The sequence below is a fragment of the Carex rostrata genome, chromosome 14, assembly GCF_964058835.1.
Source record: "Carex rostrata chromosome 14, lpCarRost1.2, whole genome shotgun sequence".
NCBI classification, from domain to species: Eukaryota; Viridiplantae; Streptophyta; class Magnoliopsida; order Poales; family Cyperaceae; genus Carex; species Carex rostrata.
The window spans coordinates 6,727,896-6,750,772 of NC_135931.1; the positions used below are offsets into that span (position 1 = coordinate 6,727,896).

Below are 22,877 nucleotides of genomic sequence, written 5' to 3' on the forward strand. Positions count from 1 at the left end.
TTTTCCGGAATTTTTAATTTTTTTGTTTCTCTAAAGCTACAAATAAAAAAATCTGCTGACGATAAACGGACGGATGCTAATAGCATCATTCTATTGTACGGTCGGGATTTGGAATATGCGATACGCGGCTTGGACGCGCTTCCCTGGGCCCCACACTAGTTCGTCAGACAGCACGTCAGAATCATGTCCGTTGAATCTGAGGAGAAGAAATCACAGATGAACAAATTTTTTTAATTTATATGCTGAACTAGGTCTAACTTTTTCGGTACACCGGAAACCCTCCGTATAAACAGGTCAATGTTCCAGATGGATCCAAAATCCAGATTGACCTAAATTAACAAATCAGCCCTTAAAGAGGTTCTTCGTCTCGGGAGATGACAACAAGACGGACAATATTCAATCCGTATTCAAAATTAATTTTATGGACATTCAAAAATTAATTATCATGGACATTCGAATATATGTGCATAAATATGAATATGGTTTTAAGTTTTAAGTTTTAATTATTTATATGCGAATAATAGATATATATAATATAATTTAATATATATTTATGAAAAAAATATGTTATTCATCATTATAATGAGATTGATTAAGAACTTAAGATCAAAATGATATGATCAAAATCTTAATACTTTCAAATTGGTTTTTGTAATTTTTAAAATTCAAATAGTCGATCTGAAGCGCTCAACATGTTATCCATAATAAAATGTATTTGAAGACCAAATTTTACATTTTCTTTTAAATTTTTTATGAATTTTTAAAAATCAGTATTTTCATAATAGTAAAATTGTTTTTCAAAGTTATTTTTATTTTGTTATTATAAAAATAGTGATTTTTAGAAATTCATAAAAATAGTAAAGAAAAATTCAGAAAAATATAAAAATTGGTCTCCATGTATATTTTAATACAGAGAATACGTTAAGCACTTCAAACTATTTGACTTTAAAATCACAAAAACAAATTGATAACACTTTAATCTTAACTAACCTTTTATTATAATTAGATAAATATAATAAAATTTTTAATATTTTTTTAGTAAATATTTGATCCGCGTAATATATGATTCATATTTGTGCGCGAAAAATAAAAACGGATGCGGATATAGTTCTAATATCCGATCCGTTTTCAGCCCTTTAATCTTCGTGCAAATCGGCGTAGAACAAACGTGCCTAGACAAAAAGATGAACCAATTCGGTCCCACATGGAAGTTGGTCGGTCTGTACTTGTGCAGTGTGACGGCTGTACCGACTAGTTTCTCTTGATCTCGAAATTCTCGATTGAAGTATGCCAAAAGGAAAGAAGAGCAGAATTTTACTTCGATGTCTGCAGAGAACGAGCCGTTGTTACCGTATAGCAGCTCGATCCAATACTAACTTGTCCTGTTATGCTCACATCTAGTTTCTCCTTTCAATAGCTTTATTTAGTTCTTAAATTCTCAGTCTACATCCCTTTCCGGGAGGAAGAGAGATGTCACAGAAGAGACTGCCAGACGAGGGGAAGGAGAGATCAGATGAGGTCTTTCAAGAGGAGAAGCGCCAAAAGCCTCCAGCTTTTAAGCGGTTGGTGATATCTTCGGTTTTCTACCTTCTTTTTTAGTCGATGATGTTACTTTTATTCAGAAACTTAGAGAATAATCTACACAATAACGTTATTGTGAATGAATTGGATCACCGTACCAGATTTTTATTACCGTGCTGATTTGGGTCATTCTCCGCATTTTACCAACTTGTGCCCAACTGTAACGGAATCTTACTGTCTCTTCTGTTAAACCCTAGTTTTGTCATAGAAACCAAATTGAGCTGAATGGAAAAAACAGCCCAACTATGCAATTCCAATACTTAAGGCTGCATAGGACTTACTGGCATGACTGCTGAATAGAACAACTGCTGGTGTAGTAATTTAATTGTTGTTATTTATGTTGCTAATATCATCCTAAAATTATGCGTGATCTTCAGGGTTGTACGTGATGTTATTAGAGCTGAAAATATCAATAAGTTTCAGCTTGCTTTGGAACCACTACTTCGAAGAGTAGTAAGTCTCATTACATCCTATGTGTATTTACCATTATAGCATATGTTATTAGTTTGTTACAGTTTCAAGAGTACCTCCAAAGGCTACACACATTCAGAAATGGTAAAATCAGTTCAAAAAGTCAAAATTTATTACTAAAAAACCAACAAACTGAGTCAGCTTTTTTTTCTTTTGTCTTTCTAATTGATCAATGCTTGCAACTTTGATGTCTGTTAGGCAGAATTTATTTCATTTGAATTTTCCTGTTAGGTGAAGGAAGAGGTTGAACAGGCCCTTGCAAATCACTTCACTGCAGTTGCCAGGTAGGATTCTATCCTTGTTATGTAGAATGTAAAATATCCTAGCCTTTTTAAGGGACCTTCTAATTGCATGAAAATGCTAGGATGAAAATAGAGTTGCACGCAGAGATCCTTACAATCTTGTAGATTTACCATCCTTTCGGTTATAGATACAAGCAAATTGGAATTTATCATTCCTTTGGTTATAGATACATGCAAATCAGTTTTAGATCCTTACAATACTTTTGGTAGCTGATGCGTGCAAAGTGAAATTTTTATGTGAGTATGAATATAATAAATATTTAATACACATATAAAATGAAGGTGTAACTGTAGTTATGTTATCTTATCCGAAGGTCACACATAGCAGTGGGGAGTGTTGCTTCCTCTTCTGTAAGAAACCTAGATTGATTGCCATGGACACATATTTCTTTCTCTAGTCCTTTCCTTGAAAGCAATAATGGGACATAGTAGAGTTGATGGTCAAGGCTTTTGAGGAATAATTTGGATTTCCGGGATTAAATGTCAGCTGTATTTTGCATCCTCATTCATGAACATGTATCTCACATCTATGTCATTGTGGATACTCAAATTTATACCTGTATGGTTGTATGTGGATTTTAAAGTAAGTTGCATGCACAAGGATAAAGGTTGCATCAGATATATATGATTCTTAAGCAACCCTACTGATACAGAATCACACAGAACTGTGCCAATATAGGTTTATTAATCCTGTTTGTTGATAGTATCTTATATGTTGGTTGACTATGGTTCCTTATGGCCTGGTTGTTTTTTAAAAAAGGGAAAAATGACCCGTACTGGTAGCATCTGCTGGTGCTCTTCTTATTGGATACATTTTACAATACGTTTATTTTATTTTATTTCCCAGACAAAGTGAAAGAGATATATGTCCATCACCATCCCCTTGTCCATCTCCATCCCAATTTCTTCAGCTCCGATTCACAACCAAGCTTTCCCTCCCTATTTTTACTGGTGCAAAAATCGAGGCTGAGAAATCCTCCCCTCTCACTATCAGCCTAGTCGACAGCTCTACCGGCATAAGGTCATGTAACCTTGAATCATCCTTGAAGGTCGAGATTGTGGTTTTGGAAGGAGATTTCGACCTTAATGATAAGGACTCGAACTGGACACTAGAAGAATTTAGGAGTTATGTAGTGAGAGAAAGGGAAGGGAGACGGCCGTTGCTGAGTGGAGATGTTTTTGTCGAACTGATGCAGGGGTTGGGATCTGTAGGCGAGTTGTCTTTTACTGATAACTCGAGCTGGACACGGAGTAGGAGATTTAGGCTAGGTGCACTGGCTGAAGATGGATACTTAAGTGGGCTTCGTATTAAGGAGGCAGTAACGGAGCCTTTTGTGGTCAAGGACCACCGCGGTGAATGTGAGTGTTTGGTACTTTTAACAATTAAAATGTTGTTTGTTAATAATTTTTAAAAAAAATTGTCTACATTTGGAAACAGGATTATTAACATAACAGATTTGGTACCATTGTGAGGCCCTGGCCAATATGCTGTCATGCACTGACCATTATGCTGTCAGTGTTGGCTTGGGCCTTTTGATTCTTTTTTGCATGATTCCATATTCTTGGGTTTAAGATAAGGCAAAAAAGAATTAAATTGAGATTTACTTGAGGCAAAACTTGGATTTATGCTTGCTTATGTATCTTAGGTGGGTTTGTATAGTTTTTATTTTTTATTTTAAAAAAAAGATAGTTATTGCAGTTCAAGCTTTAACTGGTAACATATGAGTATGGCATTAGGTCGTTACATGCAAGTCTCACTTTAATCTTCGTTTTTAAGTAACTGATCAATCAGAAAAAGAGCTATAGTTACAGAGGTCATTTAGATTAATACATACCATAATCGTGAGAAATAAACATAATGTCTTGTGCAGTGTACAAAAAGCATCATCCCCCAGTACTTGATGATGAGGTTTGGCGGCTGGAGAAGATAGGGAAGGAGGGCGCATTCCACAAGCGCTTGAACAAACAAAACATAAAAACTGTAAAAGATTTTCTTATTTTATTGAATCGTGACCCTGCAAGGCTCAGAAAGGTGTCTCTCCTTTAACTTTTGCTCTCATTTTTTTTTTAATATATATCAACATTGTAGTAGTGTTTCAGAGTGCATGAAAATAAAATAGAAACTATCAACGAATCATACTATGGATGAAAGAAGAATGTTAAAGAACACTAGGTAATACCTTGTGAATGTGTTTTCATTTGGAAAAAACATCCAAGAAGATACCAAAACCTCTAGAACTGGTAATCCGCAGGAAGTAACATGGATTATGTTATACTCCCTGGGAAGCATTAATCCAGTAAATTTAATTGTGTAAGTTACTCAGATACTCGGCAATGGCATGTCAACAAAGATGTGGGAGGCCGTGCTAGAGCACGCACACACGTGTGTCCTGGCAAACCAGATGTGCGTGTACCGCCACCCTGATGGGTCCCAGAAACAACAAGCTGTTGTGTTTAATGTGGTAGGAGAGTTGAAAGGAGTTATCTCTGAGCAAGGGCAGTTTGTCTCTATTGATGATCTCTCAGAAAAGGAAACTGTATGCTTTTTTCCCTTCCTTCGGTTGTTACACAAATATTATGTACATGTTTATGCAATATACCAGGTTATTTCAAACGGATCTGTGCCAATTTCAAGTGTCTATTGTAGATAATCATATATGCAAAAGCTATCATTATCGCCTTCTTGAACTCCCCTGCATTTGCAAATGGTACCTAGTATTTCAGCATTTGCGAATTACTTTGATCACATTTGGGGTACATGTTGCATGAACTAATTAAATGAATGTTCAGTCAAGTAACAAATGACAAGTTAACTCATTTGTTCTTTTCTATTTTGCCCATCAATGGAGCCCTATGTTGCATGGTATGGATACGAGCATCGTATTGTTTGTGATACAGATACAACAATATGGTATTTTTTTCAAAATCTAAGGATACAATATTTTTTTATATATACTTTTTATTTTTTATTTTTTTGATACGTACTATAATATAAGAGTAGGGTTAATATGCACCGTTGGTTTTGTGCTCCAATCATGCTCCACATCCTCATCTCCGTTTCCAAAGTCCGAATAGTCGATCCGAACTGCTCAACATGATCTTCATATTAAATGTGCTTAGAGACCAAATTTTATATATATATTTTTTAGATAGGTACAAAATCACTGTTTTGGATCTATCTGAAAAAATAGTAAAAATATTCCAAAAAATATGAAATTTGGTCTCCAAGCACATTTTAATATGAAGATCATGTTCAGCGGTTCGGATTGACTGTTCGGACTTTGAAAATAGAGAAGGATGTGGAGCATTATTACAAAACTAATGGTGCATTTTAACCCTACTCATAATATAAATATGTTATTTAAAATTATGAACATAAAGAGTTTTAGTTTTCAGTGAATAAGAATATACTAATGTAATATACAAACTGAAAATACATAACACATATTACGTATTGAAAAAACAATGACAAAATGTTGGAGGGAAAATAGAATTTATAAAGCCAAAAAAAAAAAAGAATACAACAGCAAAACAAAATAATTACAGAATTGTACAACTGTTAAAAATTCAGGGGAAAAAAAATATTTACAGAACTGGGCACTTGGATGACTTATCTGGGTACAAAGACTACTGGGAGAGCAGTGTCTATAACTTGTGAGAGTAGGGGCCAAAATTGACACCTAATGATGCTATATCTTTTTTGAAGAACTTTCAATTATGAACTACAAGATGTAATTGCGTCACTTATGGAAGTGCTAAAAATTTGGGTGCAAGTTGGATTTTGTTTGGAGTGCAGTATATAGTAAAATAAAGCTGCAGTTTGCAAAACCGTATATGTGATATATGGTCTTTTATGAACACCCTTGAATTGAATTGTTTACTACTATACTTTGTGGTTTTGCAGGCTGAAGCACATACCACTGCAGAAGTGGCCTATAAAAATTGGGAAAATCTTGCAATATGCGACATGTCCACACTTTTAGGCAACAAATCCTTGGTAAGCAATCCCTACAACCCCATGTCACCGCCGTACAATAATTCCACTATGCTATTAAACTCTGACCGATTTGACCCAATCCACTCGAACATTCCGTCACCTGACATGTTTGCCCTTGGAGTCACTAAAGAACCGTGTGTTATAGATACTCCATTGTATGACGAATGTAACAGTAATGCATATTATCATGAGAGCTGTCTGCCTTACATGGATGACACGTCTGATTTGGGGGTTGCGCTGAGGGGCTTTTGGGGGTCACCGGTAGAAATAAGCCACACGACGGCATACAAAGGCAGGTGGCGCAGATTATCCTCTGTGTTGGGGTGGATATTTTATATCAAGAGGGTTATTGCCAGGAGGAAAAAGGGAAAAGAGAGATTGTGTTGAATTATAGAAGAAAAATGGTGTTTTTTGTCTGCTGTTATATCTCCACTCCCAAAGGAGTTTTGCCTTTACTCTTAGTGGTCATTCTGTAAATTTTCCAAGCTGGATTGTACCCTTGTGGACTAGTATCCTTGCAGATGGTGCTATAGGAGTTTGCAAGTGTTTTCTTTTCTTTTTCGATGTATATAATGTCGCTATTATGCAGCGTTTTCAGTTTGTTTTGGATGTAGGCAAATTTGTTAAAGGGTAAATATAAAATAGAATAGAGTGTTGGTGTCATTTTTTGTTGTCAAAGGACCAATCGGAATATTTTCCTAAGATGGTCCTGACTCCAATTTATCTCCAAATTAGTTCTGAAAATATGAAAATTTTATTTGACTTGAAATAAAGTGTGTTAAAAAAATTACCAATATAAATTTTGTAGTATAATTACAAACTTCTGTATTTCTAAAAGTAGAATTAATCTATTTGTAGTTTTATAAATACATATAAATAATTAAGTAATATTCTATTAATTAAGAAAGCTAGTTAATTATAAAATCACATGAGTAATTATACATGTTTCCTTCCATTTTAGTATATTTTATATTTCTTAAAAGTTTGTAATTATAAAAAAAATATATTAAGATGCCATGTTTTATATCTAAAGCGAAATAATTTAGTGCAAACTAGCTAATTATTAATTAGGTAAGAAGAGAAATAGGTGAATATCTTTTATATAAAATAATTTGCATAAAGGTACACGTGTCCAACCATTTTGTTCTCCCATCTAACTTCACTAAAAATGATACTCATTGGCACTTAATTATTTCTGTAAGCTTTAGTTTAAAAAAATATATTAATTCCTTCCTATTCGGTGCATTATTTGATTTCCGGGAGGAGACACAAAAAAAGAACAGAATTGAGATATCGAAAGAAACAAAAACAGAGATGGAGATCACCGGTAAATAATCGGGGAGAAATTAAAGGGAAGAAGAACAACAAAACTGAAAAGAAGGAAATAGTGAGAAAGAAGAGATGTCGGTAGTTCAAAGGTGGCCGAGACATGAGTAAGGCAGAGAAGGAAACTTGCTTGGTTGATTTTTTTCCTGGGGCTGTCCTCAAGTGAATCGATCGTCCTGATTTTGAACGGTGGACCAGCTTCGAGTTCTATCGTTCCCAACGTTAAAGAAGGTACAAAACGCAAGATAAGAAAATATGATGTCGAACATGAAGACTGCGGGACTTGCCACAAATAAAAGTAAGTTATGCTATTGGTAATGTATATGTATATATATGATTTAGTAAGATGATAAGTTAGAAATTGTCTTGCACTGACAAGTGCAGCGGGTTGTCAACTCTATTGTCAGGGTGTGACAGAATGGAATGTACCTAAATAGTTGGCTTCAGATTGGAGCACATGGAAGTTAGTGATCCACGTATCAGAACACGACTTAGGAGATATTATTTAGAGGTAGTGTCATAGACCTTAGGTCATAGGGTTGGTGATTCGGGATCAAGAACATAGAACTTAGGACTTCGGCCCCTACAATCTACACTAGCGTAATATGGTTAGCATTATTAGTAGTATTATTGTTATTAGAGTAGGGTTTCAATACCTCATCATATTTCATATTTTATATCTTCGTTTTCAAAGTCTATACCATCGATTCGAACTGCTCAACATGATATCCATACTAAAATATACTAAAACATACCGTTCAAAATAATAATTTTGTACCTATCTTAAAAAATAGTAAATAAATTCCAAAAATTATAAAATTTCATCTCTAGGTATATTTTAATATGGATATCATGCTGAGAGGTTCGAATTAATAGTTTGAACATTGCAAATAAAATTATAAAATATGAGGTATGATGAGATATGAAAGGAATGAGACACTGAAATCTCCTCATTAAAGCAAAGGTTTTAATTCTCATATTACAATAGTCCAACTCTAGAAACTTTTAGGTTTAGATAACCCATAAAAAATTCAAATTAAATATTTACCAAATTGGCATATTATTTCTTAAATATTTAATTAAAAAAATATGAAAGACAAGTTTGTCCTTCCAATCAAAATTAATGATGTTTTTTCCTCTGTCAACTCAAAACTAAACAAGGGTCTTAAGACCATTTCCACTTTGTTGCAAAGAAGTTGTACATTTTCAATAGTAGAGATATCGAGTAATTTTTAATCAAGTAATTTTATCCAATTAGCAATAATTTAAAGTGTTACATCATCATTTGTAATTGCCTGCAAGTGTTAGTTTCTTAAAAAAAAAACCCCCGTAAAGATATAAACAAAATATTAAAAAAAAAAAATTTAACATGTCTTGCAAATTGAAATTAAAATGTAATTGTGGAGACACAGATGGTTTGAAAATGATCAAGGAATACTTTTTAAAATTACTGATTTGGCAGAAATAAAATTTATTTTTGTACAATTGTAAGAGCTACCGTCTTCGCTTTCCTTTTCTATTACATTGAAGGGGTAACGGTAAGAGAGAATATTTTTAGATTTTGTTGCACGCTACTTGAGAATTTAATTAGTTGATGGGTTTAAAAAAAAATAATCGAGTCAAATATAATACTAACAAAATACTTGGGAATTAGAAACTTTAATGAAAATTAAAGAGCTCGTTGAAACTTCATTCTATTCTTAAATAAAATTTATTTTTAGGGCAAAATTAATTAATGGTTGACATGGTTTGCTTGGTAAAGAGGCGATCAATGCTTACTTGGTAAAAATTTAGAATTGTAGGGGAAGTTAAATTTTAAATTTAGTGAATTCTTCCGACGAATCAATTGTAAAATCACACTGTCACACAACAGATGAGACTTGTAAAGACAATATTCGAAATCTGAATAGAATCCCTTTGACAGTTGAGTGGCTTAACTTTCAGCTTTTATTTAATAAAAAAAAAAAAATGAGAGAGAGAGAACAGATGGGACTCTTTTAGTTAATTTCCTCTGCCGTGTACGAGATGAGATAAATTTGGTGGTTTTCTTTTATTACTATACAGTCTAAGAGAGTTACCCGAATAGGCCGAATTCAAGCTGGCAAATATTATAATGCTAAGAGAAGAGCAACAGCAAAATTTAAAAAAACTTGCATATTCCTTTATCACGACCGGACAAAATTTTTTAAAAGTATTCTTCCAATGACAAAAGGTCACACAATGCATGCTTTGCGATTTACATTCTTCCTTACATTGCATAATATTTTTTGAAGTGCCACCGTAACCAGGAGTTGAATCAGGCATGAAACAGCAGGTTTCCCCCATGCCTGTTTTTTTTCTCTTGAGAGAGAGAGAGGTGGACCTAACGTTTCAGATTTTTCATTTCCTCATGATTGATCTTGATCACCTCTTCAACCAAGTCACGAAGGAAGAAGCTCAGCCTCCTTTTTAATGCTTGGGTTGTCGCCACTTCCATCATCAGTCCAAATCTTTTTCCTGTGGGTACTGAAAGGTATAGGGATGTCCGTCAAGGAAATTAGGCTATCCGTGGTACTAGCTGTCGCATCTGACAACTTGTCAGATGATGATTCAGGGTCAGCGACCAGCATGGCAGGTCGGATCTTCTTTAACTGGGAACGCTGGCACACAATGCGTCCCTTATTCCATACTGGAAATTCAAAGGATGAGGAAATACTTTCTTTGAGATATGTGTACGCTGCTTTTGGGAGGGATAGCACTTTTGTGGCATTGCTCTCCTCCATCACCCCTCGCCTGAATTAAAAAATAATTATTGGTGAAAAAGATCCAAGTGAAATATTATAGAACAAAGAGTGAAAATTCAAGTATCATCCATCAGCATGATGTCCAAGTTCCTACATAAATTATTCTTCTAACTTTTGTAGTTGCCTTTATACAGTCCTAACTCCTAACCAACTAATCCTTTTGATATGTATTTCCAATTCGAATTTTACTCGCAAATCCTTCTCTTAGTTGATTATGAGCATGAATATAACCTTTTCTGCTATCCTTGTGCATTACCTCTCTCTTGCATATGTCTGTTACAATTCACTTGCTTGTTCCATCCTTCATCTAAACTACCTACGTGTCTGTTTTACTCAATTTCCCATACAAAGACAAAATAACCTGTAGTTTGGGGGAAGGACTACCAAAATCTTTTAACCCAAACTCCTTATTCCAAAGATAACTGCAAAAGAAGGGGAAAAAGAATGAAAAAGAAAAGGGGATCTTACGCAACCACAACAGAAGCAAGTTGAGGAGGATGCTTCTCTGTTTTCAATCTGTCATGGATGTCATTCAGCCACGCTGATACTGCCGTGAGGGCTGCACCTATTGACATCCTGACAATTTCAATGAGAGTTCAGGTCAAGAACATACCAAAATGATACACATAAAAAATAACTTCTGGTTATGTAGGAGAATTGCAAGGTTATACTTATACATGCAACAACCAAAAAAGGCATTTGCTTTGCCTGTTTGCATCAACTGATAGACTGGACAATTATATCAAATTTGAGGGCATTAATGTCAAAAAAGGACTACAGTAGTACATTTAGAGGACCTTAACAAAGAAATCAGACACTCGCAAAAGGGATTTAGAAAAAAAAAAAAGCCAAAATTGAAAAAAAAAAAAAAATCAGGGAAATACATCTGGATGACATTTAGTACAAACAGTATACCTTACACATAATATGTGGTATAAACAAACAATGTGTACATATAGTTGAGAACTCTATAGCTGCATATATGCAAAAGTTTCTTACCTATGTACATCAACAGACCAGACAAGCTTACTCTGGCGAAACAGCTCAGGGTAAAGCCCCCTTTTCCGGGCCTCGGTCAAAACTCTGGCAGCTCTCGCTCTCTGGTTCAGCCACCAAAGTGCATCCAAGAGTGCATTGTAGAACCTCAGCCCATAATCGCACCCACCTAAGCCACACTTGTCAAACACATATTCAACCATCTGCCAATTGGACCCGCTATCGTACTCTCCATTTATCATGCATGCAATGATGTTATGGGTACTTGATGTTCGGTTTTCCTTCATCTCCTCCAAGATCTCATTTGCATCTTGCCACCTAACATTATGGACAAGAATAGCACATGGTAAATCCATTTTACTAGACAACAAAAACAAACATGCCAAAAAGTACAACCTGTCTGTGAAGAAATATTAAAAAATAACAATGACAAGCCTTCTAGAGGAGAAAGGGGAGGTAGCACAGTTGGCTAGGAAGAAAGTCCTAGGATTGTTGGTTACCCAAGGTCGAGAGTTTGATTCCCCCTCACGACTTCGCAGTTTATGTGAAGGTTTTCAAAAAAAGACGAGCCTTCTAGAGCCAATCTTCTTGTTCCATGAGTTGCCACCACCTTTCTTTTGCATTGACATTTCAATATCTAAAATTCAAACGGCAGATCCAAATTGTCGATCTTGTTTGTCTTTGCAAATGGTGTGCCCCATAAAATTTAATAACTTTCGAATTTGCTTCCCATAAGATCAAGACACATAAACAGAATGGATCAAGTTAACTGCATTGGTTAATTTTAATGCATTCATCTTTTGGTGTCTCAATCTTGTACAAAACAAACTCAAAAATTACAACAAAACTTAATGTGAAAGCATTGCCATGAAGAAAAAAAAAATCAATAGCTTGGTTTCATCATTTGAATTTTGGATTTTGAAACATCAATGCAAAAGTGAGGTTGTAGCAACTTGTGAAATCCAAAAGCTATGGCACTAGAATCCTCCTCAATGTTTATAGCTCATACTAGCTTTACTCAAACACACATCACTGTTTCTTCCAATAAGTGGAAACAACATAAGAGGAACAAAATCAACATTCTACTTCAGTAACTTCAGGTGTGCACATGCACACACATGCATGCATGCTTGTTAACTCGGATAGGTTGTGTGCTTATTTTGTTTGTTATTTTCTCTGTGCATCAGGATGTGCACTTGAGTAGGTTCTTTCGTGTTCATGTATGAAAGGGTGGACCAGCACACACACTCCATATATCATACAATAGAGAGATAAAACAAAAAATGATACCTATCTAGCTTTGCATAAAGAGAGAGCATCATGCAATAGGCCGTAATACTTGGCGCACCTCTAGCTGACCTAATCTCCTCGAACTGTTCTCTGCTCTCATCCACCAACTCAGCCATGCAATAAGCACGCAAAATTGCCTCAAGCGTTCTCTCACTGGGGCTGCACCTTGACTTCTGCATCTCAACATACGCCTTGACCGCATCGTCATATTTACCTCCCTGGCAGTACGCCTCAACCAGGCCTGTGAATGAGTGTGTATCTCTCTCCATCCATGCAGCATTCATGCGTAGCACTACTGCTTCAGCTTCTTTGATGAGGCCACCTCGGCCGTATCCATATATCAAAGAATTGTAGGTTTCTATGTTTGGGGTGCTCTCTATCTCATGCATGGTGTTGAATGCCACAAATGCCTCCTGTACATGAGAAGATTTTTTTCAACTATAGGAAAAGAAACTGTTGCACTCCTTAATATTGGTAAAAACTACCAGTTAAGAATGATAGGTCCAGAGGACACCAGAATTTTTCCTCATTCAATATACTTTCTTTAGTACCTAATTTGTTATTAGTTGACATGCTATGGTGGTCTAAGGGTCTTATTGATGTTAGTGACTGTAATGTCCAGTTCAAACCATATTCTGCTAATGTTTTCTTTTCCACACGTGCTTAAATAGAAATCTAGCACCAGTATGTACGAGATTGCATGTTCAAGCAGTAGCACGTTGGGCGGCCCTCAAAAGTACATTTTGCAAAATAGAAGTTACTTACCTCGTAGAACGCGACCAGACCACATGCCTCCACAAACCCAGTGTAAGCCCTGGTGCTCGGTACCAACCCCTCGCTCTTCATCCTCATCACAGCATACTTCGCATCATCATAAAGTCCCCCTTTCCCACAGGCAAATAGCAAAACCTCATAAGTCTCCATGTTAGGCACCACATTCTCATCCAACATGTCACGAAATAACGTGACAACCTCCCTAAAATAACCCCCTTCACCAAAGGTCCTCAGCAAAATGTTATAAGTTTCCACATCAGGTGCTGTGTTCCCCACCTTCATTTCTAAAAACAAGTCCCTGACATCATCATACCGCCCTTTCTGCCCATACACATCCAATACAATACTATATGTTGCTGATGTGGGTACACACCCAGCTGATTGCATCTGGCGCAGAACTGACATGGCCTCACAGGCCCGGCCCTCCTTGGCAAATGCTTCAATTAATATATTATAGGCACTCGCATCAGGCAAATGCCCTCCTTTGGCCATCTCATCAAGTAGCTCTGGGACACGTTCAAGTCGCCCCAACTTCACAAACATGTCAACTAAATACTTATGTGTTGTTAAGTCAGGCAAAACCCCTGATTCAAGCATAGTCTTCAAAACAATCTCTGCTTCCTCAGCCAATCCCCTGGCTCCAGCGGCAGCCAACAAGGTGTTGTAAGTAACTATATCTGGGTGGATCCCGTCGTGACGCATCTCCGCAAAGAGTCCCAGTAATACGTCCCAGGGAATGTCAGCACGTGCAAAAGAATTGATGATGGTGTTGTAGGTTAGCACAGTAGGAGGGATGCGCTCAGATTTCATCTGGTTGAGGAGGGAACGAGCAGTGTCATGGTCGCCATTGCGGGCATAGGAATTGATGAGAGAGGTATAGGAGAGAGCAGTGCGCGGGATGGAATAAGTAGGCATGTCGAGGAACACATCCTGGGCCTTAGCGAGGAGGCCATGGCGGCCCAGAACTCCAATCAAAATAGCATAAATGTGCTCATCAGGACGACACCAGGTGTGCCGCTGCATGTACTTGAAGAGACGCAGTGACCGCTGCCAGTCCCCTCGTCGCGCAAACTCCCTGCCACAAAGAATCCCCAGTTTTGGTAATCCCAATGACTGTAAATGCACATGTTGTTGTATTTCTGCTGTTCGGTATGGTACTGTTAGGTAAACTAAGCAATAGCTGCAGCAGTGGTGTCAGCTTAACTTGTGTTTTTACTCTATTATTTGTTTAGTAGTTGTAGTTCTTTTTCTTACTATCTTGTTTTGGTAGTTGCAGATTTGAGGACATTGATAAAAAAAATACATATTAATTGAAGCCAACTCTCTAGTTAGGGGCTATTCCAATAATAGGAGCCGATAGGCCTGATACCGTGCTGGTCCAATGCCATTGGCCCGTACCAGATTGAGTTTCTTTTAATTGTTTAACCAAGCAATTGTCCCTTTTAAGTTGAAAAATCAGATGGAACTAGATTTGATTAGGTCCAATTGGTAGATACTGGCAAAAATTTCAGGCTATACACAGGTATCCCTGAACCTGGGGACAAAAATAAGGGATAAAGATGTCCCGCGAGATCATCTACCTGTACACAAGGGCAAAGTCGGAAATTGAAAGCTTATTTTTGCATGTCTCGAGACACTTGGCAATGCTGCCACGTGGTGGGAGCTGGCTGATTCGGTCTATTAAAGATTTCACCTGATAGCTATACTTCCCTTTCTCCAAGGATTCCGGCTGAACCCGCAGTGGTGGCAGCCTGTCTTGCTGAGTTTGCGGCTTCGAATTAGTGGTTAGTGTGGCGAGTGGTCTCGGACCTCGGTGACGGACCCGGATGGTTCTAGAAGGCTCGCTGGTGAACAAAAATAATAAATTGGTAGTGTGGAATGAGGTGGAGGGTAAAGAGCAACAGACTGAGGAGGAAGAAGAGAGGAGAGCCATCCCAAAGCACGCAGAGAGAAGAGAGAGAGAGACGGAGATAATGAGGGGTTCTTTTACGCCATGCTCTTGTAGCTGGTAGGGGGGTGAAGAAGAAGAACAAGGAGCCGCTGTGTGAAAGACAGAGGGAAGAGGGTTTTAGGATTGACAGAGGTAGAAGAAAGAGGAGAATGGAGTGTGAGAAAGGTTAGATTGGGTTAGACTGTTCGGTTCATCTTATCTCCAATTCTTATAATTTGAGAGATATCTTCTGATGATTAAATCCAGTCCCTAGTATCTTTGACTAACAGTCGAGATTGATTCCCCAATTTTCTTCAAATGGAATAGGTTTAATTTATAGAATAGCCTCGCGGCTGGAGATGTACTCAAGTCTCATGTGAATGTAGAATTTTTTTTTTTTATAAACCATAATTCAAAAATAAAAAATTATGAAACCAACATAATTTTTTTTTTTTAACAAAAACCATAAAAATCATTTTGGTCTGAACTTTTTTTTCTTTTTCCGAATCAAAATAGCAATTCAGTTCGAAGTGGTTTTACAGGTTTTCATACTAGCAACTATAAAAAATTTGAAAATCTCTCCGGACCAAAATGTCATTTCAGTCCCACTATTTTTTTTTTTTTAATCCGAAACAACCTCTTCTTTCTCATTTCTAAGCAAAATTGTTTTATGACCTTTCTAAACAATTCATAAGCAAGCTTTTCTAAACAATTCATAAGCAAATCCTAAAAAAAAAAAAAAAATTGTTTGGACTGAAACATTCCAGTCCGGGCTATAAAAACATTGGACCAGAATGACATTTCGGCCCATGGGTGTTACACCGAAGACTATACATGTTTTTTCTGAAAAGCTATGAAACCACCTCGGGCTAAGTTGCCATTTTAGTCTCCAAAAAAAAAAAATCCAGACCGAAATGGCATTTCAATTCTTATGATTTTTTTAAAAAAATAATCACGTTGGTTTCATAAAATTCTTATTTTTAATTATGGTTTATAAAAAAAGTTCGTACATGCAGGGGTCTCAATGGCACCTTTTTATCTGTTTATCCAATCTGTATTGTATTTGAAAATACAAGTAAAGGTAAGATTTTTTTTTTCGTTAGCTTATCGGGTACATGTAAGAATAACAAAAAATTTCATTATCTTACCTATTATCATAATTTTAAAAATAAAATTATATATATATATATATATAATTTGTATGAAGATGATACATGATACAATAAAGTTTGAGATGGGCTACGGTGAGTTGCGAAGTAAAACGCGTTTCTACTTCACACCGTATTTTTATTTTGAAAGTCCAAATGACCGATCCAAATCGTTAGATGTTTAATCCATATTGAAATGTGCTTGGAGACCAAATTTTACATTTTTTGGAATTTTTTTACTATTTATTAAGCATTTTTGAAAATTGCTGTTTTGCTGTGAACAGTAAAAAACAGTAAAATTTTCTGGACCATCAGATCAGTGACCTTCAAAATTGCTTAATAAATAGTAAACAAATTCCAAAAAATGTAAAATTTGGTCTCCAAGCACATTTCAATATGGAGAACAAGATGAATGGTTCGGATCGACGTTTTGAACTTTAAAATCGCAAAATATTAGCGTGAAGTAAAATAATCGCTTTACTTCGCAACTCACCGTAGCCCATCTCATAAAGTTTTGCATTTTATTAAATTTTCATAATACAAATTAGTTGTATTCATTATTATTATTTTCTTTTTTTCTCATTTTGAAAAATATTATGTCAAAAACACAAATCAAAATATCAATGTCATTTTTTTTTATCTATTTATCCAATCCGTACCATATTTGAAAAAATAGATAAAAGTAAAGATTTATTTTTGTTATCATAACGGATACGGATATGAAAATACCTCCCAACCCGTATCATACCCGTTGACACCCCAAGTTGTACATGGATGTGGTTACTATCCGTGTTTTTCGGATGGACTTATAACTGTAAAATAGGTATTTTTGCAAATCAAGCCGCTATTAGGACATGTACTTATTTGGGACAAGTTCTTTGGTCATCAAAATTTTGTCCAGAAATTTATCAATGAATTTTGATTTGCTCCTTAAAATACGATATGGAGATCCTTTGCCAATATAATTTTTTTTTTATTAATATTGATTTATTGACATTTATTTTTTTGAATGTCACACGTTGAAATTCGTACTATTCAAATCATGAATAATAGTATCTAAATGTACTTTTCAACAGTTCCCAACCTTTTCTTAACTTAAAAAAAAAGGAACAATTTTAGGTATATCCCCTAAAACTAGAAAAATATGCATTTTTTCTTCTTACATCTACAAACTACAATAACATAATTATCTTTCTAAATTACAATAACACACATATTAACCAGTACATTTTTAAATATATATCTAATATATACCAAAAACTCAGGTTAATCATTTTTAGTATTCCAACAATTATAATTAATCACTTAGTTAATAAAAAAAAATTAACTCCAAACTGTGCATAGAGCTGGAAATTTACTTAACATGCCATGGAATGTAGCATAATTAATTCAAAACTATACAGAAGGCTGAAAATTTCCAAACATACCCTGAATTTAAAAGAATGATGGATTGAGAGTTAATTGAAAATACCACATATAATTTATCTTTGCTTGAAAATCTAATCCAGTTACAATTGTTAAGAATATGCTACAAACTAAAAAGATAGATAATTAAGTTCTTTACTCTCAGTAATCTAAGTTGAGTTATATCATATACTAGCTAATTTGAAATTTCAAATACAATAAGTGTAAGTATAATTTTACAAATAATAAGACATTAAGGAGTTGTTACGACATTTTCTGATAAATAGGAATTGGTTTATCATTTCTAATAACATCTATTATTCTGTCGCAAATTAGGGACATTTATGTAATTTTTCATTGTTTCTTACAATTTTTTGTTAATTTAGCTACATCCTAGTTCCCGTTCAATAAATTTCCACCTTTTTTCACAACTACAGTGTTTTATTGAAAATTTTGGAAGATAAAATACTTACTTTTATAATTATTGAAGGATATACATGAATTTCCCAGTAAAAAAAAGTCGAATAGTAAGTATTATTGTGTAATAACCAAATGTGGATTAATCAATAGTTAAGTGTGTATTTTAGGAAACTCGAAAAAGTATAGAAGTTCAATACGGTTGTCAAGAAACAATTGAATCTTAACTTTAATAAACAAACATACATGAACACAACCAATAAGTATGATCGATGATTCTAAATTGAGGGGAAAAAATATAAAAATATATATGTAGGGGGTAAGTGTATTATTACATCTGCAATTTATGAATCTATACGATTGTCAAGTGTTTTACAGGTCAACATTAATTGTAGTTAACTATGCATAATATTACTTTTAAAAAGTGAAGTTTACAACAACAACAAAAAAGTCTAATTAAAAACATAAACTAACATATAGAAGTTTACAGGGACCGGTTCGTAAATTTTGGACATACAAGTCAAAATTCTTCTTCTTCTTTTTTTGGTGAGAATTCACTCAGGAGTCGGACTGGTTCCTAAATTTTCTATAAAAAAAAATAGATTCACTTGGAGGTCTCAACACAATTGAAACGGACGGCTCAGATTTACTCTCAGCCGGTGCCTATTCGGGATGGCGCGGGGCAGTATTATTTTTGCTTTGAGATTCGTGCCAAGTTAAAAGAACAATCCTGGACCTTCCATTTTCAATTGTACTCGGTCAGGTAACCTGAGAGGATGTGAATTCCATTCGCGCCTACTCACCCTTGCGAGCGCGGGATCCTACCTCTTTTTCTCCCCGCTCTCCCTCTGTCCCCCTCAGTGCGAAAAGGAAAGGTACTAGAGATCCGAAACTTATTTTCGTAGTAGCAATGGAGATCAAGGTGAAGTGTAACTGCGGTGTGGAGCAATGCCCTGAATGGGCAATTCTTGAGCTCCAGGGCGTGGTCGAATCTCAGCCGTCCATCGCCAATCAGATCCAAGGCTTAGAGATCGGGAGACTTTGCTGCTCCTCTTCCGCTTCTTCACTGGTATTGATTTTGTTATCGATTTATTTTTTAATTGGTGAGTTCTATAAAATATTTTAAACAAAATATCACTCCTTCAAATTTATTAACAAAATGGACTTTATAAAATTTCTCGTTTTTAATTTAAAGACATGCCATGTCTTTTCGTAAAAATATTAAAGTTTTGCACTGCAAATTAGAACTACATGATGTAATTGTTCCCGATTTTTGCCTTTTGCATGCTAGTTTAAAGTTTGAAATTATCTGGAAAAAGCAAGATTGTTCTATTTTTTTTTCATTCTTTCATTTTTCTAGTTCACTTTGCTAATTTAGGTTTTTTATGCTCTGTCCAGCTTAACTGTATTAGCCTATTAGGGTTCTGATAAAAATTTAGTCCTTCAATAGGGTGGATTCTGTACAATATTCAATACTTCTATGGGTTGTAGCTAAGAATACTACTGTTGATGCTATCTAAGTTTCACTGATATTCAATACATTCTTTGTTGCTTTCCTTCATTTAGGTTAACTACACATTCACCGTGGGGTATCACGAGCTCTCTGGTACAAAATTGTCTCTGAAAAAGCCCCTCCTTGTTTTGAAGAAAAAAAAAGTAGTCCAACAAGAGGGCTCTGATTCTAATGATGTTCTAGAATTTGAGGTTATTGGAGTAATTCGACATAAAATATTGTTCAAGAGCAGGCCAAAAGCCCTTATTTCGAGTAAGTTTGCCCCTTTAATCCACTGTTGATACAATGTTCTTCATTCTTCTTATCATTCCTTTGTAGCAAGATTAATTAAGGCTCTTTTTTAAATCAACTCAAATGATCACTTGCAAATCCATGTGAAGTGGCCGTACCAAAACCCTTTTAACGGAATGTATTCCCTTTATATGTAGTAAAACTAACAGCACTGTATTGTTTTGTCAGAACCACAAGTGAAGGACAAGAAAGCATCAGATAAGTAAAAATGCAGAAAGAGGTAAATAAAAGCCAGTGATTTATTGCTAAACAAGGGGACAAAACTTCGGCACACCTCAAGTCTTTAAGTCTTAGAAGTTTTTGTCAAGTGGAAATTGGACTTCTCTTTCTAACCATGTTTTCAAAACTGAATCTATTTTCTTAATAATAAATTTGACCTGCTTTTCAGAGATTTTATTGCGGTGTCAAGTAGAAGAAATAGTCGTATCAACATGGTATTTGTATTCTCAGACCCTCAAGCTAAATCCAGTTTTTATATGCGCTAGATTGGTAGTCTAAATTTCCTTTTTTTGGTGGAAGCCTTGCTTCTTTTTAACTATGTTTAGGAACTTAAAAGAAAATATTAAGTGTTACAATTGTTAATATTATAACTAATGATGTGTTTGATGTTAATGGATGCAATCTGTATAGGAGCAGTTCAATAGGGGTGGTACCAGCTATTTATTACCAAGTCCCTGGATATATTATTATAACGGTTTAAGTTTAATGAAATTGGTGAAAATTACCCACTTTTAAAAAAGGGCTTAATTTTCTGTGTGCCCTCCAACTCTTACTAATTTTCTTATTTACCCCTTAAAGTCTTCAATATATTTTATTTACCTTTCAACTCTTCCAATTCTTTCTTATTTACCCTTATAGTTAATTCACACATTTTAATTTTTATATTTCCAATTATACCCTCTTGTGTTATCTTTCTTCTTCACTTCGTCCATATATCAACCCTTTTATATTATTGCTTAGAAACCCGCCATTGAACAAATCAGAAGTACAAAAAAATTGTGCGTACCGGTATTCTTCATAGTCTAAACTACCCATTTAATTGTTACCCCCTTAAAACGAAATTTTATACCTTCTGTATTCTGAACATGGGACAAGTGTTTCCTGTATAACTCCACCCATTTGATAGACCATTATTTGCCAAGTAATCATAAAAACATTTTAACTTTTTACCAGGAAGAGTTCATTGATGCATATGTACTATACATTCAATGCTCTTGCTTGGGCAATTGCCTGTTCCATCCTCCCCATCTTCTTTGCTATGGAAGAAGGTAGGTCGCCATCTACAATAGACTCACCGAGAAGCTTTTCATTCTCTTGAATGCACTGCTTCAATCCCGAGCAAGTGCCTCCTTCCTTTGAAGTTTAGCAGTGTTCGAGTAATAAGATCTAGACACAGAGTTGGTCTTTCAGCCTTTTCACAATCGCGTCATTCATGAATTTTCTTCATTCAATCGCCCATAGACAGAGACAGTAGTTGTCAAATTCGATCTGGCATGCCCTATCAAGCTCTTCACTGAATCTGAAATGTTTTCCCCTGTCATCCGTGTGATTCACTAATAACTGGCCTTTGCTCCTCACATAATTCTAATTATTACTTCCTCTTCTTTTCAAAGTCACAACTATAAGGTCGGGTCTTCTGTTTGTTTCTTCACTGGGACAGCCCGGTTGAGCTCCTAGGGAAATTTCTGTATAGATTTAACTAATACGAAACTCAGTTATAATAAAAGAGTCGAGAAAGGAAAAGGGTAAAATAGGAAAAAATAGATTTCTGATAATAATATTTATGAATAAATAGAAAAGAGATAAAAAAAAAAATATAATAGATATAATAAAGAATGTAAGGGTAAATAGAAAACTAAAAGGGTTTTGGAGGGCAAATAGAAAATTAACCCTTAAAAATAATATATAGATATATTATAATTAATGATCAAACATTAGAGATAAATATTTAAAAGGATGTTTCAGACATAATAACGAAACATTAATTAAATTCAGCATGTTTTAGTTGAGTAATTCCTTCGCTGGGTGCTGGCTTGCATGTAAAGGTGCCTTTAATTGCTACCATTTCCTTGCGATTTTTTTTTGTACTGACTGCGAATTCTTTTTCCAACTCAATATCATGGTTCCTTCAGAAATCTTGTTCTTTTTTATTTCTATCTGTTTTCACCATCTAGTACACTGGAAATATGAAAACAAAAAGAACCGTGACAATACGACAACAGTTCCCTTGGAAAGAGAGAGCGGGGGAGAGTTAAATGGATCCTAAAAAACCGTACCATAATATTTTTTAGTTTTATCGAATCTTCAATAGGCAAGGTGGGGAACTAAATGAAAACTAAAAAACGCAGCAATTCTGCAGTGCCTAATAGTGCATAAGAAAATATTACAATTGTACCCTTTATCAAAAAATGATTGTTTTGAATTTACCAAAAACACAAAAGCTGATTTCATTGACAGCAGATCTTAGAAAATAGAAAAAAAAAAAAAAAAAACTTTTATTAAATGCATATAGGTTCAACAAATATTGGCTAAAAAACCGAGACATTTAAGGATTCAGGGTTATTCTAGACTGCAAGTACTGCAAAATAGCCATTTTTCTGCAAATCATTTCTTTCATCTCAATTTTCTCAACTTCTTTCCTAGGAAATTATAAA

The 22,877-nt window shown here is 35.1% G+C and overlaps 3 protein-coding genes across 4 annotated transcripts; 2 read left to right on the forward strand and 1 right to left on the reverse strand.

Moving 5' to 3' along the window:
* The first annotated feature begins 1,267 nt into the window (after window positions 1-1,267).
* Window positions 1,268-7,014, forward strand: LOC144565770 (Calmodulin binding protein-like protein). The gene is made up of 7 exons (XM_078315593.1): window positions 1,268-1,562; window positions 1,959-2,034; window positions 2,284-2,336; window positions 3,202-3,713; window positions 4,226-4,386; window positions 4,679-4,891; window positions 6,259-7,014. The coding sequence occupies exons 1-7, from the start codon at window positions 1,471-1,473 to the stop codon at window positions 6,736-6,738; spliced, it is 1,587 nt and encodes a 528-aa protein (XP_078171719.1). The 5' UTR covers window positions 1,268-1,470; the 3' UTR covers window positions 6,739-7,014.
* Window positions 7,015-9,766: 2,752 nt separating this feature from the next.
* PTAC2 (plastid transcriptionally active 2) lies at window positions 9,767-15,594 on the reverse strand. 2 transcript variants are annotated; one of them, XM_078315595.1, is made up of 6 exons: window positions 15,101-15,594; window positions 13,512-14,595; window positions 12,747-13,159; window positions 11,460-11,774; window positions 10,929-11,036; window positions 9,767-10,449 (listed from the first exon to the last, which is right to left on the reverse strand). In XM_078315595.1, the coding sequence occupies exons 1-6, from the start codon at window positions 15,451-15,453 to the stop codon at window positions 10,098-10,100; spliced, it is 2,625 nt and encodes an 874-aa protein (XP_078171721.1). In that variant the 5' UTR covers window positions 15,454-15,594; the 3' UTR covers window positions 9,767-10,097. The 2 variants fall into 2 exon arrangements, with proteins under 2 accessions (XP_078171721.1, XP_078171722.1); XM_078315596.1 differs by having other exon boundaries at window positions 13,512-14,633; window positions 15,101-15,216.
* A 3,613-nt stretch (window positions 15,595-19,207) lies between these two features.
* On the forward strand, window positions 19,208-20,707 carry LOC144565363 (chromosome transmission fidelity-like protein). The gene is made up of 3 exons (XM_078315094.1): window positions 19,208-19,488; window positions 19,986-20,184; window positions 20,392-20,707. The coding sequence occupies exons 1-3, from the start codon at window positions 19,330-19,332 to the stop codon at window positions 20,427-20,429; spliced, it is 396 nt and encodes a 131-aa protein (XP_078171220.1). The 5' UTR covers window positions 19,208-19,329; the 3' UTR covers window positions 20,430-20,707.
* Window positions 20,708-22,877: the final 2,170 nt, after the last annotated feature.

Coding starts and splice junctions, on each gene's coding strand:
- LOC144565770 (XM_078315593.1), top strand. CDS start 1,471: ATGTCACAGAAGAGACTGCCAGACGAGGGGAAGGAGAGATCAGATGAG. Junction 3,714..4,225: donor CAAGGACCACCGCGGTGAAT/GTGAGTGTTTGG, acceptor TGTCTTGTGCAG/TGTACAAAAAGCATCATCCC. Junction 4,387..4,678: donor ACCCTGCAAGGCTCAGAAAG/GTGTCTCTCCTT, acceptor TAAGTTACTCAG/ATACTCGGCAATGGCATGTC.
- PTAC2 (XM_078315595.1), bottom strand. CDS start 15,453: ATGGCTCTCCTCTCTTCTTCCTCCTCAGTCTGTTGCTCTTTACCCTCC. Junction 14,596..15,100: donor GACTTTGCCCTTGTGTACAG/GTAGATGATCTC, acceptor TCTTTGTGGCAG/GGAGTTTGCGCGACGAGGGG. Junction 11,037..11,459: donor TGGTCTGTTGATGTACATAG/GTAAGAAACTTT, acceptor TGAAATTGTCAG/GATGTCAATAGGTGCAGCCC.
- LOC144565363 (XM_078315094.1), top strand. CDS start 19,330: ATGGAGATCAAGGTGAAGTGTAACTGCGGTGTGGAGCAATGCCCTGAA. Junction 19,489..19,985: donor CCTCTTCCGCTTCTTCACTG/GTATTGATTTTG, acceptor TCCTTCATTTAG/GTTAACTACACATTCACCGT. Junction 20,185..20,391: donor GCCAAAAGCCCTTATTTCGA/GTAAGTTTGCCC, acceptor TTGTTTTGTCAG/AACCACAAGTGAAGGACAAG.